This window comes from Plecotus auritus (assembly GCF_963455305.1).
Source record: "Plecotus auritus genome assembly, chromosome: 1".
Classification (NCBI taxonomy): Eukaryota; Metazoa; Chordata; class Mammalia; order Chiroptera; family Vespertilionidae; genus Plecotus; species Plecotus auritus.
The window spans coordinates 35,661,363-35,677,498 of record NC_137770.1 but is presented as its reverse complement, the minus strand read 5'-3'; the positions used below and the strand labels follow the sequence as shown (position 1 = coordinate 35,677,498).

Genomic DNA, 16,136 nt, shown 5'->3' with positions numbered 1-16,136 from the left:
GGAGGCAATCAGGCCGGCAGGGGAGCAGTTAGGCATCGATCAGGCTGGCATGGGAGTGGTTAGGGGGTGATCAGGCTCGCAGGCAAGTGAGCGGTTGGGAGCCAGCAGTCCCGGATTGTGAGAGGGATGTCTGACTGCCCATTTAGGCCCGATCACAGGGATCGGGCCTAAATGGGCAGTCAGACATCCCTTGAGGGGTCCCAAATTGGAGAGGGTGCAGGCTGGGCTTAGGGACACCCCCCCCCTCAGCGTATGAATTTTGTGCACCGGGCCTCTAGTTGATTTATAAAATCACCTTTACATATAAAGATAATTAACCTTTCACTTATGGTATTTATTGCACATGCTCTCATTTTCATCTTCATAGTTTTTGGTATGAGAAGTTTTACATTTTCTAGCCAAATCTATTTATTATTTACTTTGTTATGTATTACATCACTTTAATACATACACAAATAAATTATTTACATATTTTCTTCTAATCGTTTATGGTTTCTTATTTTTTTACATTTAACTCTCAGTCTTTCTGCTATTTATGTTAGGTCATGTGGAAAGACTCTCATTAAATATTTTATTAGATTTTTAGCTCATTTTATAATTATACTAGAGGCCCAGTGCACAAAATTTGTACACTCCAGGGGAGGGGGTCCCTCAGCCCAGCCTGTGCCCTCTCACAGTCTGGGAGCCCTCTGGGGATGTCCAGCTGACAGCTTTGGCCCACTCCCCATGAGACATCAGTCAGACATCCTTAGTGCTGCCATGGAAGCAGGAGAGGCTCCCTTGGAGGCAGGTGGGAGAGGCTCCTGCCACTGCTGCTACACTCGCCAGCCATGAGCCCGGCTTCTGGCTGAGCAGCACTCCCCCTGTGGGAGCACACTGACCACCATGGGGCAGCTCCTGCCTTGAGCATCTGCCCCCTGGTGGTCAGTGCGTGTCACAGAGACTGGTCATTCCACAGTTTGGTCGATTTGCATATTAGCCTTTTATTATATAGGTTTAAATAATATGTCAATTCCATCTTTACTATGGTCCTTGAAGTTATAAACGGTTCTTATCCATAGTAAAGTCTAGTTCTGAGATGTTGACTCCCTCTTTGTTTTGGCTACTAATTCTTGGGTCTATATTTCAGTACTTTATTATAGTATTTTAAAGTTATGTGTTAGGTTATTTATTCGTCAAATAACTAAATGCCCAACAGGCATGTGGGTCTTCCCCCTGGTTTTTAGGTTCACTACTAACCTAGAGATCTGGATGTCAATTTTGTTTTCTTCTTGTTTGGTATAGCATATAGTGGGTAGTCTATGGATACATTTTTTAAATTCACCCCCATTGCCTATGAAATTAGCGGAAATCTCCTATCCCCCTTTTGAAGCCAAGACTTTGGCATATGTCTCCTTATTTACAGTGCTGTTACAGTTAGTTCTTATGCATCTGGGTGGGGATTTTCTTAATAGGCTGGGAGAAATAATAAAGGCCTGGAGAGTTTGCTGCTACATTAAAATAAATTTAGATATGTTTAAAAAATACACAGCAAAACTTACATATTTACCAGTTATTTAAATTTGCTTTTTCTCTTAGACATAAACTATCCAAAGATTCCCCATTCAGTTAGGAGGCACAACCATGATTTTTTTTTCTTACCCAAAAGCTAATTCATTTTAATATGTATACTTATTTCTTTAAAAATCTTTTCCTTTGAAATAAAATTTTATTTCACTTTTAATATTAGCCTCTCCATCTATTTTTATTCCAGTGGATACTCTAATCAGAAGTACATTTCCATGACCACAAATTATGAACCAAAAAATATGGTAAATAATAGGAACCCAGAAATCACCTCCTGCTACATGGCATGTTCCATGCCAACACCCCATGCCAGTCATAACAATGTCATAAATCATACATAACATGTACTATGCCAACAACCAATGCCAATGTGTTAGCCTCTACCAATGGCATAAAGCAGGCAGTTGAACAGGTCCTCTAGGAGAAGCACAGGCTATGGGTCGGGCTCTTTTCTAATGTAAAAGGCCATTATTCCATCATTTTACTGGTGTTCCTATTATCTACCATGTGACCTCACTGAATTTTCTGGAATAAAAGCTTCTACTTGAGATGGTGATGGACAAGGTAGATAGTTCCCTCATGACCTCAGTTTCACTGAATGTGGATCTCGAAGGACCTCCTGCATTTGATGTCTTAAACACCGACTCACACCTTTATTAGTAATTTGTATTCTTTTCTTCTATGTATTCGGCTCATTTTTATTCTTGATTATTATCCTATATAATAAAGAGGTAATATGCAAATTGACCCTCACACCCTCGCACAAGATGGCTGCCCCCATGTGGTCAAGAATGGCCACCACAAGATGGCCGGCAGGGGAGGGTAGTTGTGGGTGATCAGACCAGCAGGGGAGGGCAGTTGGGGGGACCAGGCTAGCAGGGGAGGATTCTTTTGCTTCTTTGGATACCCTCCCAACTAACCACATAGTGGCTCATTTATACATTAATCAAATTCCATGGAAATGTAATTTGTCCTTTTCTCCTCTTTGGTCACATTTTCCACTTTAAGTGGCCATTTAAGTAGAAAATTTATCTTGTAAAATGTTTAAGAGGAGCACATGTCACTCTCTTTCACAATTCTTTCATATAATTGCCCTTGAGTATATCAGCAGGTTTCTCTCCCTCAATTTTCACATTCCATGTTCATTCCCTACACATCCACTCAACCACCTGCTCCTAACAATGCCTGCTCTGGCTTAAAAAACTATCTGCTGGTTGTTTCATGAAATTCCCCTAACTAAACATCTACTTTGCTCGTTTGCTCTTTCCCTTTGACTTTGAAAGGTACTTGTTAAGCAGGTCTTATAGAAAAAACCACAAGTCAACCTCATATGATTAAGAGAACAAATCAAGTTTGTGGGAAATGGCAAGGAAGGTAATGTGCTGTTTCATTATCATTTGTCAAAAATCAGTACCTAAAAATGAAAGTCTCCACTGATGCTTATAAAGTAAAATAGCTCACATTCAGTTTTCTCTAGAACTGCTGTGTGCGAGCCCTATCTGTCATCCTCTATATTTGACCTGAATCAGCTGGATGTAGGAAGTGAGAATTTTTTTTAAATTTGGTTTTGTTTATTGTGAGGAGGCCTTCAGTTCTTTCTTTGCCCCTAATATGAGATAGATGGGAAACATTAAAAAAAGATTTCATGAAAATATAAGCAAGAAATTAAAGATATCAAATGAATGGGGAGGATAGTATCCATTTTATAGATTTGTGTGGGAAAAACAAAGAATTGTAAGTTGCTTTATAAACATGTGAAAGGGGAGAGATTTTAGGGGAGGATAGCAAACATATTTTTTTAGTTTATAAGCAAGGAAGTTGTTTTCTAAATTTTAAATGGGCAAAAAGGTCAAAGAAAAAAATCAAGAATAAAATCTACCAGGAGAAATAGCAGCACTGTTAGAGTTTTAGAGGAATGTAGCAAATTACTCTGAGTGGTAATGAGTGTTTTATGGAAATGCAGTAATTAGCTGTTTTCAGGACCCACAATTTCTAAATTGAGTGTGATGACTAGTACTAATTGATGATTAATGGTTGAGTGCTTTGCACCTTCTAAGCAATAATATGATTGATTGATATTTTACTTATGAAATAGAGTAACATTTATAAAGCAATTATACAAGCAATATGTGAGTGAGAAAACTACAGGCATCTGAGAATCCTATTGAAACAGAAAATAAATAACAACAATAATGATAACCCCTACCTTCTCTGTGTCGATGCCTTTTGACATGGACCAGGTTGAGACAATATAATCCATGACTCGTTCACTAAGGCCTTTGGGGACCTGATAAAGTTTCAGAAAGTCCCGTACATTATTCAGCATCTCATGGTATCGGTTGGTGTTGGCATACATTTGCTGGAAAATTGTGGTAACATTTCCAAAAATAGTTGCATAAAGAAGAGCTGAAAGAGAAGAAATGATGAAAATGAAACAAATATCCCAAGTGAAAAGAAAATGTGAAAATTGGCCCAATCAATGAATAGTGTGACAGAGATGTCTTTATAAACTTTAGGAGCTAATACATGTTCACCCCTGAGAAAAGTGCCTGGAATTTGGTATTAATTTAGTAAATGTTACCTACAGTAGAACAAACATGCGCACAACACTCTGGTCAATGTGGCAAAACATGAGAGTGGCTAACAGATTTCGTGAAGAATTAAATGCTCCAAAATTATAATTTGCCTAGGAAATTCTAGCCTCACATCTAAAGTCATCCTCCAGCCTTGTGCTCCTGAATGATCGATTTGAATTTTCCAGGGATTGATGATCCAGTTTAGAAATGTATCTTCTTTCTCATTGCTTGCTTCTTCCAGCTTTTGGAACACTTCCCTACTTATAAATATTGTTGACATAACATAAGAAATATAGGGACTGAAGACAAATTAAAGTGTTCATTTTTAGAAGGTTCTGAAGAGAAACGCAGTTGGAATTAACAGCTAAAAGGAAACTTTGAGAGTGCCTGAAAATTCAAGTTATTAAACTCATGTCAGTATACCAGTATTGTAAATTTGTTTTATTTCATCATTTTAATTAAGAGTAAAGCCAGCTTGCAGACCAGTGCTATTTATCTACAGGAGCCTACGATGGGAGAGGGTTTTGTAATGTCCCTGACTACAATCCCCTTCCTCAACCCATAATCTACCAACCCTACTCTCTCCACATCTGGTCAGGCTACTAATGTTTACCTGATCTTGTAAAAGCTCTGAAAAGCAGCTGAGTTCAGCCCAAACTGACCATGCCCCCAACTGCACACAACCCCCACTCTATCCCTTCCCTTGGTTAACACTAAGCTCTTTTGAAAGCAAGCAGTACTTTATTCACCTTAGTATTCAGTAAACACAATGTTTAGTAACCACATATATTCCATAAGCATTTGACAAATAGGTGGACTATCAGACAATGATCACTTCCATTCTACATCCTCCAAGCATTTTTTTTAAATGACTCCTCTAAACAAAGTATGGGCTATTTCATTTTGCCATTTCATCAACCAAAATTCCTTTTGGTGGAGGTGATATAAAATCAAGCTAGTGATGCAACTTAACATCCTTAACATATTTTCAGAAAATCATGTGGGGTTTTTTAAGAACAATTGTTCTCTGAGTACAACAAATTACAATTTCACATCAGGAAGCTGTAATTTTATCAGTATTTAGTCAGTTGTTGCTGTTATTCTTGTTGTTGTTTTTACTGTTACTTAGGAATTTTGATGAGAGTGCAGGTAATTTTCAAGATAAATGATGTTTTGTTAAAACTGAGTAAGAACAATATAGTGCTGACATTTCTCAACTGGGTCTTTAAACCTTTGAATATTTGTATTTAAAAAACAGAGGTAATCACAGACTTAACATCTCTATTCCACCATTGTGGTATTAAGAAAGTCAAACACAGAAATAATATGTAAAATAATGATAGAAAAAAACATGTAAAAATATGGAATTTCACATTTTCAGAAAAGAGGAGAATTTATGTTTTTCAAATAATGAGCATTATTTTACATTTTTGAAAAGAGAAGCAAGGAGAATTTATGTTTTTCAAATAATGAGCATTTGCCCTGCTGGTGTGGCTCAGGGGTTGAGCATTGACCTATGAATCGGTTTGATTCCTGGTCAGGGCACATGCCCAGGTTGTGGGCTCAATCCCCAGTGTGGGGCATGCAAGAGGCAGCTGATCACTGATTCTCTCTCATCATTGATGTTTCTAGCTCTCACTCCCTCTCCCTTCCTCTCTGAAATCAATAAAAATATAAAAGAAAATAATAAGCATTTTAAGGATTAATGAAATAATGCTACAATCATGTGTTTTAATGCCTAGCTATTTTAAGTTGTCACTAAATATCACAGAACTACCTATTATTTGACATATTTAACTTGTTTGGCTCCCTAAATGCTTGCAATATATTCTATTTGCCAAAGTGTCTTACTACTGCTTTTTAGTGTAACAAATTACCACACATTTCATCTTTGTGGGTACATTAAATATGCGTACATTCTGCTCAAATGAAAAGTTTAAGTACTAAAATATAAAGAAAACTGCCAATATATTAAAAGTTTGCAGCATTAATAAATGAAGAATGTAATCAACATCTCAATAAGTTTGGCATATTTACAAAGATATCCACTTCTGACTCCCATTTTCATGTGAGTATGGTGTCCTATACTGGAGAGGACTAAACAAGGTCATAATTTAAGGTAAGAGATTCAAGTATATGTGTATATATACTTAAAAAATATTTTTACTTATAATAAGTTGCAAAAAGAATGCAGAAAATTTGCATGTATCCACATGCAGCTTCTCTCAATGATAATATACCTCTGCCCTGAATTATAGACACGCACATCTTCTTGGATGCCTGATAGAAAATCAAGTCAACCATGTCCAAAAAAGAACTCTTAATTTACAACACCTTTTTCCAACAACCAAATACACAATTTAACCTCAGTATATTGCAAAGCCACACCTAGTTGCTCAGACCAAAAACTACTAAGTTATCCTTCAATTCACTCTTTGATTCATCTCCTACATCTAATCCATCAACAATTCCTCTTGACTCTACCTTCAAAATATAGCCTCAATTCAATCACTTCTCCACCTCTATCAGCACCCTTGCATAGTCTTTAATAGTATGTGCCTTTCCACTTACTAGATTTGTGTTTTGGGGCCAGTTACTAAATCTCTCTAGACTTCTATGATATCATTTATCACTTTAAAATTGCACTAGAATCTTCACAAAGAGGTTGCATTAAATGAGGTAACTCATACAAAACAAGTTAAAAAATAAAGTCTAATAGTGAGTATCTATGAATTGTTATGTATCATCATCATCATCATCATGGAAATAGCTTCCAAATAATTAATTTTTCATGCAGCAGAATTTTATATATATATATATATACATATATATATATACATGTATATATATGTATACACACACACACACACACACATATATATATATATATATATATATATATATATATATATGATCACACATAGAACTAATTTCAACCTAGTCCAAGATAATCAGAGCACTGCCTCCCTCGCTGATCATAATTTCTACCAGTCATCTCTCACTCCCTTTGCTCCAATCATGCTAGCCTTCTTGGTGTTACTCAAACATTCTGAACACATTAACTCTTCAGAGAATACTTTCACTAGCTGTTCTCTCTGCTAAAACACCCTTTGTGAGATCTTTACCTGGTCTGTATCCTCTCCTCATTCAGATCTCTGCTCAAAAACCAACTCAGCACAGAACCCTTTCCAGACCTCCTGTCTAAACATCCTCTTCCTCCAGTATCACTCTCCATCCCCTTACTATGCCTATGTTCTTAATCTTGTTTATCACTACTTTAATTTACACTGCATATTAATTTAGTGTCCGTTTATTATCTACCTTCTCCATTAGAAATGCAAATTCCATGAGTGCAAGTACCGCCCTTGCCCTTTTTGCTAACTGCTGTATTTCCAGAACACAGACCAGTTCCTGAAACACAGTAGGTATTAAAATTTTTTTCCAGTAAATTCATACACCAAAAACCTAGAAAATAGTTTTTCAGACACATTCTCTTTTCCAGTCAAAATCTCTGGTGATACAAAAACATTATTAATGCAGATAGGAGAATAAAATATTTAGAAGTCAAGATGATACAGGTCCTGAATATATGAAGATAATAAATAAATTGGGAAGACCTATTGTCATTCATCAAATATGAATGCCCATGCTTGGCCTGGCCAGTTTTGTAGAGTCCTGGTATATAATTTTACCCTTTGAAAGGGATGCTATATAGTCAATTCACATACTCTAATAATGATAATTAGCCTAATTTGTTAAAATTTGATAAGCCTCTTGTTATATGCCATCCTGCAACCTTTTGGGCTTAAGGCAACTTAAAACAAGCTAATGTTACAAGCTTACCATATTTAGGGTGTCAGTAATTCTGGCATACACACCAATAAATGACTTATTTAAAAGCCTTATATATTATTCACCACAAAGGGATTATTTAGAAGATAATTATGACAGAATAAAAATGGCTGCAAATTCCCTGACACCTTTTCCATTGAGAAGCAGGGTGTATATCCCTTCCCCTTGAATCTAGGGGTACTCCATGACTTTTTAACAATAGAATATGGTAATATGATCATATGCCAATATCTAGGCCTATGCTTAAAGAAACTAGAATCTTGTCCAGCAGGTGTGGTTTAATGGTTGAGCGTTGACCTATGAACCAGGAGGTCATGGTTTGATTCCCAGTCAGGGCACATGCCTGGATTGCAGGCTCGACCCCCAGTGTGGGGTGTGCAGAAAGCAGCCAGTCAATGATTCTCTCTCATCATTGATGTTTCTAGCTCTCTCTCCCTCTCCCTTCCTCTCTGAAATCAATAAAAATGTATTTCTTTTAAAAAAGAAACTAGAATCTCACAATTCCACACTATTAGAACACCTGCTCTTGGAGTTTGGTTCTTATGTTGTGAGGAAGCCCAAGCCTTCTTCTAGAGAGGTACACCTGGAGAGGAATCAGGGCCCCTGGGTGAGCTTCCAGCTAAGCACTGGCCTTAAACTGAGCAATTTAAAATATTGATATGAGAAGACACTAAAGTAACACTGAGGCGAAATAGGTTCAACCATCACTTCTCTTTCTACTTATATTCATATTTAATAATATAGGTAAGCTATGAAGGAAATTGTTCCATCAACCTATGATTGCATGTGCAGCAAGTAGCTTGACAACATCAGCTTAGCAGCCATGTAAGCTCAGCTTGCTGAGCCATTAAGAAGTGAATTTTTCAGACTCATTCAAACCGACCCTGCTGACACCACATGGCCTACTAGCCTTGCACAAATTGCAGATTCATGAGTAAAACAAATAGCTGTTCTTGTTTCAAGCCACTGAGTTTGATTAGTTATGCAACCATAATAATAAACCCTAATAAAGACAGATTTGTTCTTAACCTTGTAGGAAACCTGGGAGAGGAGGATAGTGAGCTTCTTATCATGTACATCAGAGCCCAACAGTACCTTTTGAAAAGTGCTTTCTAAAATTTTAATGTATTTTATATTTTAAACTAACAATTGCCTGTTGTTTTTATAATATTAGCATTAAAGTCATGAACTAATGTTTAATGTTTTCAAAGAGATACATAGGTAGAAAGATTGAATGATGCAGTAACACAAATCATAGATTTCATTATTCATTCAAGCATTTTTGCATTCAGTAGATATTTATTGAATACCTATTATATGCCAGCCACTACACTAGCCACCAGTGATACAATGATAAAAAAGACAGACATAACCCCTGCTCTCCAGTAGTATCCACTAGTTTCTACAGAAAACTATTATTAGTCTTTAATTCTTTCAAATCACAATCTTTGAAAGAAGGCTAATAATCTTTTCCTTTTCATAGTTTACAAAAATCCACAAATAAACTTATAACCATTCCAAGTATATAAACTATAGTTTATTTCTCATGGTTAAACAATTTGCAGAATCAACAAAAATCTATGTTCAGCTAATTAATTGTAACTCAGCCTCCACTCCTATGATTGCGCATGCTAACAGACAAGATGTTGATACACAGATCTCTGAAGAAAGGATGCTCTCCAGTCACTTCATTTTGTTTGTTCCTGAGGTCAAATTACATCCATTCATCTCCTTATTAATAATTTGTATTTTTAGACTTTTTGTGATGACATCTGACATTTACTTTTCCTAATTATCTTTCTTTTATAAACCTTGGCAAGTAATCATTGGCCCTAGACTGAGGAATTTCAAATATTAATATGAGAATGCATTTCTGGTAACCTTTAAAGCCACATAGGTGGTCCAACCTTATTGCCCTTTTTATTTATATTCTAAAGTCCACATTTAATAATGATATTTAAGGTGTGAAAGGAAAATGTTCTACTCATCTGTGATTGCATGTGTAGCACACAGCATCTTAAGACATTTGAAATAACTCCAGTTGGCTTTAGAACAAGTAAAGAAGCTGATCTTCAAAACTTCCCGTTACAGAGTCTTACTCTCCTTCCTGCTCTTTTATAGTGGCTGCTGATCTCCTGGATGCTCCTCTGTAATGATCCATATATGTAGGCACCCTCTGGGCATCCACTATTGAGCCAGACACATCTTCTTTCCCAGTCTTCACTTACCCTATGCCCCATCAGTACCTGAAGTAGGTCGATTATCCTGTTAGAACTAATATCATTAATTTCTTTATGTTGTGTTAATTATCAAAAACAAATACATTATCCCTATCAGGGATGCTGGAATTTTGAAGGGGGGATTCCAGGTAATGCAAGTTGATTGAATCATTTTTAACTGTCAGCTAGTAGATAAGTTGGGGCACAGAAGGGACACATTCTAGAACTTAACAAATTATTGCATAAATTGGACAGATTGCACCAGTTTATGGATGACCCCGTGATTACCATACAACTGACTCCATTAAAATAGTCTCAATGCTTATTGATATTTCCTATATATCCTAAAGAGTCAATTTAGAAAATTAATCATGAACCTATATTCATCAATTACTAATATAAGATCAAAGATATTAGAAAGGGAGAAAGGGGGATAAATGGAAAGATGTTTAAAGGTTGTTTTTTCAAAAGAACTTTTCCGAGAAATTAATAATTAGTAAAAACAAAGAATTAAAGGATCAATATAGCTTTATCTCCACTTTATCCTTCTATGATAGTTACTCTATCTTTATGTAAGTAAATCAATTTTCTTTATTCTCTATAATCTAGCACAATTCATTTGATTCTAATAAAACTAGTACACTCACATTGCTTAAATAGCTTTAGAAGTTTTTGTAACTCTGATAAAGATGAACTGGGCAGGATAGAGCAAAGCCTTATAAATAGGAGGAACAATAATAATATATGTCAATGAATACTGATCTCATCATTTCAGAATCATTTATTATGAGTCAAACAAAAAGTCCCAAAATATATCAACTGTCAGGCAACCAGAGGCAACCAAAGATTAAAATTGTATATTATCTTTAGATGAACCCAGCAGTTGATACAAAGACTACCTCAGTCACACACACACACACACACACACACACACACACACACACACACACACACATCTTTGGAGGGCTGTCTTAGGTACTGAACACAATTTTAAATGAGGGTACTCCTAGATATGCCAACCTTGGGACACTGGTCACTCTTTCATGTTTCTCAGGAATTCTAAAACCAAGTTAGAAAGAAGCAGAGGAAGAATCAACATGAGGGGTTGGGAAATAAACAGGCACATAGACAGAGATTGCCAGTGATAGAGTCACTCAGACATGCCAGAAGGAAAAGAAGATACTTTTATTTTGACATTATTTTTTAAATCATAGTTACAAAAAAAAGACTAAAACTTAAGCTGAAAATAAATGACACAAAGAAGATATCTCTGTGTCAGATAACATAAAAATGGGCAAGGGTCAGCACAAACACAAGGAACAGTACTCCAACTTGGAAGAGATAGCATGATGGACCCTTTTTTTATTTTCAATTAAGGAGATTTTGTTTTAATTTTCTATGTTTAAAATTTGGTATTTTTATAGTTTCAAGAAACAACTGAAAGTATAAAATTTCACAAGGTATGTATGTAGGTTATGTTTTTGGTGCTTCAACTTTGTTCCTAATATGTTTCCTCTCTTAAGTTAGGAGAAGGCACATTTTCTACCTATCATCTCCATTCATACATGTGTGCACACACACACCCAGACCTCAATTATAATATGATCTGATGAATAGATGATAATGACATATGTGGTACTTTCAGGATATTTATAAGTTCTTATATTGTATCTCTTTATTTTAAAAATTTTTAAATACAAAATAAGGAAACTACAATGGTGAGATTTAGATACCGTAGCAACCCAATGATTTGATGCAGAGATAATCCTATGTCCTTCAAATTATAAGATGCATAGATCTACCTGCTCTGCCCAGTTGTAAGTCTAGCTTTATCAGCTACAGAAAAATAATGAGAATGTACAGTGAATCCAGCAGTTTCACTATGGTGAAAAATAGAATTTTTAAAATTTATGGTTGTTCTCTGTTTATTTTGTACTAGATATATATTTTAATTACTTTTCAGGAATACTTACTTTTCAGTAATAATACTCTCAATCATTTCTCTAATCTTTAGCATTAGAATATGAAAAGAAGCAATAGAGTAATAATATTACTCTTTCTACATTTCTACATAGTAGGTGTTACAGTTATGCCTACATTAATATGGAAGCACTAAATATAACAACGTGACATAATATTGAAAAACCTTTGTGCCAAACCACATATAATACTTATCCACTGCTAACAACCTAAATAAACAGTTGGTGATCCTAAGAACAATACCTGTAGAATAGCCAAGAGCTTCTCGTATCCTCTGAGAAATAGTGTCATAACCTATCTTCTTGTTGAGTCTCAATATAATTTATTCTTGCATCCAAATATTTGTTCATGCAGTTCCCTTGTGGTGAATCTCAAAATATGGCCACAAATTATTCCTATCTTGATATGTACATCTCTTTGTAAGGAGACTTCGCGGCTTCTTCCACCAAAATCTATTTATTTTCATCTGTGCTGGCTTTGACTTCATTTCTCCCAATAGAATGTGGCAGAGATGATATTATGCACTTCCAAAGCTAGGCCTTAAGAGAACTTTCATATTTGACTTGTACTCTTTCGTAACGCTGCCTTGAGACCACCATTCCTGAAAAAGCCTGGGTTGTACTGAGCAAGACAGCAAGAATAGAAAGGTCTTGTCATCCTTGTGGTGCCAGTGGAACCAAGCCCCCAGCGGAGGTGCCAACTAAATGCAGCTGCCAGAGGGAGCCCAAGCAAGAGGAGCAGAAGAACCCATTCGACGAGTAGGGCCATGAGAAACAGTAAACCATGGCGGTATTACTTCACGATGTTATGGAGTCATTTCTTACACAGCAGTAGATAACTGATCTCTCCCCTATGCAGGCCCTCCTTTCCTAAATCCCAGCCACTCTCAGGGCTTATTATCTCCTTCATAAAGCCTCCTCTGATTATTACAGGTCAAGGAACTTCTCCTGTTCTCAGACAGAACCTATCAATATTTCACTCCTTAAAATAGTAATGATATGCCTTGCTTTGTATATTTAAATTCCTTTATATATGTTAACATATTTTGCTACAAATATAATGAAGTTCTTAAAAGAAAGTGCCTTTTAAAGTTGTTAAAATCTATACATTGACAGCATAATTCTGAACATAAAACTAAAGAACACATAAAAACAGAAGTTGAATTAAATTTAAAAGATTCTCCTTATGTAGCAAAGTAGACAACAAGTACCTAAAAACTGTCCCAGGTCTAATCTGACTAAGAATATTGTCAAAGTATTCTGACCTGACAGTTTGAAGAGATGGAGGGGAAACTTTCTGTTAAGATGTGCAAAATTGCAAAGGCTATGGCTACAGCAAAAATTACTTGCTAATCAATTCCAAGAATATTACAATCTGGGTATATCCATTGTTGAAACTGAACAGTTTATAAAAGTAATATAAATAATATTGTATTATTGTAGAAAAAGGTTTTATCAGAAAATAATCAAGAAGATTTGCCTGTACCAAGTATGGATCAAAAATTTAAATTGTACCATTTAGCCCAGTTATTCCATTTCTTGGAAGTTATATGGTAGCATTATAAAATGAGTGCAATAAAATGTTCACTGAAATGTTTTTATAATGAGAAAAAAAGTAAAATGTTCAAAAATGAAGATTGTGTGATACAAATTATGGCACAAAAATACAACTGAAACTATTAAGATGATGATGGGGCTTCTGGGCATATATTAGCAAAGATTAATGGTGTGTTTTTGTTAGGAAAAAAGAAAAAAACATGTTACTTAACTCCACTCTTTGGGCAATAGTATCTGTGGTGATTTTTATGTTCTTTAAATTTTCTGCAATATTTGATTTTTTTGTAATAAGCATGCACCATTTTTAGAAAAAGAAAAGGTTATTTGCATTTTTCAGAAAGGTAGATTTATAAGCTTTCATAAGGAGTTACTATTTTAACCTAATCTATATATATAAAACCCTAATATGCAAATAGACCAAATGGTGGAACAACCGAATAACCGGCCACTATGACATGTGCTGACCACTAGGGGGCGCACATGGAACATGGCAGGTGTCAGAAGCAGGAGGCAGAGCATGGAACTTGGCGGGCATTGGCCACGGCAGGATGGTAGAGCAGGTGAGTGGGGGTGCCAGACCAAGGCGGGGCGCCGGTGGCTGTCATCAGGACGAGCCTCTGCTGGTTACTGAAAATTCTTTGCTCCTGCACAACATGGTCCTGCCCAGTGCTCGCACCTGCTGCCAGTGCCCGGCGCTGGCCCCAATCGCTCAGAGCCATCAGCGGGAGCAAGCGGCGGCTGCTGGTCTCGATCGCCCTCAGGGCTTCTCCACTTGCCCCTGTGCCTGAGGGGTGATTGGGCCAGTACCTGCCTTTCCTACCCACTACCAGCAATGGCCCCACTCACCTCTGCTGTCGGCGTCAGAGCTGCCACTCACACTCAGTGCTGGCGCCAGCCCCGATCACTCCACGCTGTCAGCGGGTGCGAGCGGGGCCAGCGCCGTCAGTGTGTGGGAGCGGCAGCAGTGGGAGAGGGGCTGCCAGCAGACAGGGAACTGGGGCCCACAGCAGGAGGGGCTGCGCAGGGGTGCGGAGGATGGGCCAAGACCTCCCCCTGTGCCCACAGGAGCCTCGCGGCCCACAGTTCCTTTCAAGGTGCACGAAGTCATGCACTGGGCATCTAGTTATAAATATAAGGAAACAAATAAGACCAGAATTTAGTCTCAACAGTTACATGACCTAACATCTGTATGAGCTTTAAAGTTAATATAGTAAATAACAATCATTCCATCTCATAGAAGACCTGTTGTAGCCAATATTAGTTGCTTATTTGTCATTGGTCTGACCAAAACTTCTTAAGTATGAACTTATCTCCATAGAAAACCATTTTACAATCACTGCAGCAGGCAGGAGGGAGGAGGTACAGACATCAGGACATACTGGGGACTGTTGCCACAATCCCAGGATGCTAATGCAGGCCAGCAGCTGAGAAACCCATTTTCTCAAATCTAGAAACTAGTAGAGCTACATCAACCAGTGTCATTGAGTAGAGGTACAGGAGAAACTAGTCATGAAATGTCTCCTTGAAGAAAGAACAAGAGTAAGAGTGACAGGTGATGAAGCCAAACTTGAATTTGATCTCAACAGATTTGTCACAATAATTTTTAAAACATGCAATATATGACTATTTAGTCAGGGCACTGGCCTATTTTCCATTAGATTGTCAAATTAAAAAAAAAAATGAAAACAGCCAATACATAGCCATCTGGTGTGGATGAATGATAAGTATACCCATTTTTTTGTCAAATCGGCAAAAGATACATTTTTGGTGTGCAGAAAATTTTAGTAATTAGTTTATGTGTACTATGAGATAAAAAAGGTTGAAAATCACTGATATAGGTAGTGGCAGAGAGCAAGGTGAAGGACAATACATGAGTTGGCATGGATCAGCACTTTCTCTAGCCAAGGATTATTGGATTTTGGGGCACAGACTCCATGCATTCATGCATTCCCCTGCCACTAGGATTTGTGGGTCTTATGACTCTGATGTCAGTGTTTGTTGAATAAGGGATAAAATGCTATTTGTAAAAGCTTACTCTGTGGTTTTAGAAAAGTTGTCCTGGAGTGAAAAAGAGACTAAAACCGGGCAAATAAACTACCAGGTTGGTCACCATCTCTGTGAAGAGGGAAATGATAAGGATCAGAAATAGACCAGTGGCTGGCAGATTAACCAAAAGACCTGAGGAAGAATCAGCAAGACAGAGTACTTGAACCCTAACACATATTCTTGGAGTTTTGGAGGGCCTGGTAAGGGCTGGCCATATCTTGGCATTCAGCATATTCAGTCTGTACTATCTTCTGTTGTGTTGAGCTGTACCTTCCCAATTATTTTTGTAAATCAATTCATAGTTGTATACCTTTACTTCTTTACATAAACTGTAAATTTAT

At 36.9% G+C, this 16,136-nt stretch overlaps 1 protein-coding gene across 1 annotated transcript in view; it reads right to left on the bottom strand.

The window, feature by feature from the left end:
- The window catches only part of KCNH5 (potassium voltage-gated channel subfamily H member 5), a 266,047-nt gene that overhangs the window by 108,028 nt on the left and 141,883 nt on the right, over nucleotides 1-16,136 (bottom strand). The window contains exon 8 of the mRNA XM_080646145.1: nucleotides 3,773-3,972. Coding sequence (XP_080502271.1) covers nucleotides 3,773-3,972 — 200 coding nt within the window. The remainder of the gene's footprint in view (nucleotides 1-3,772; nucleotides 3,973-16,136) is intronic.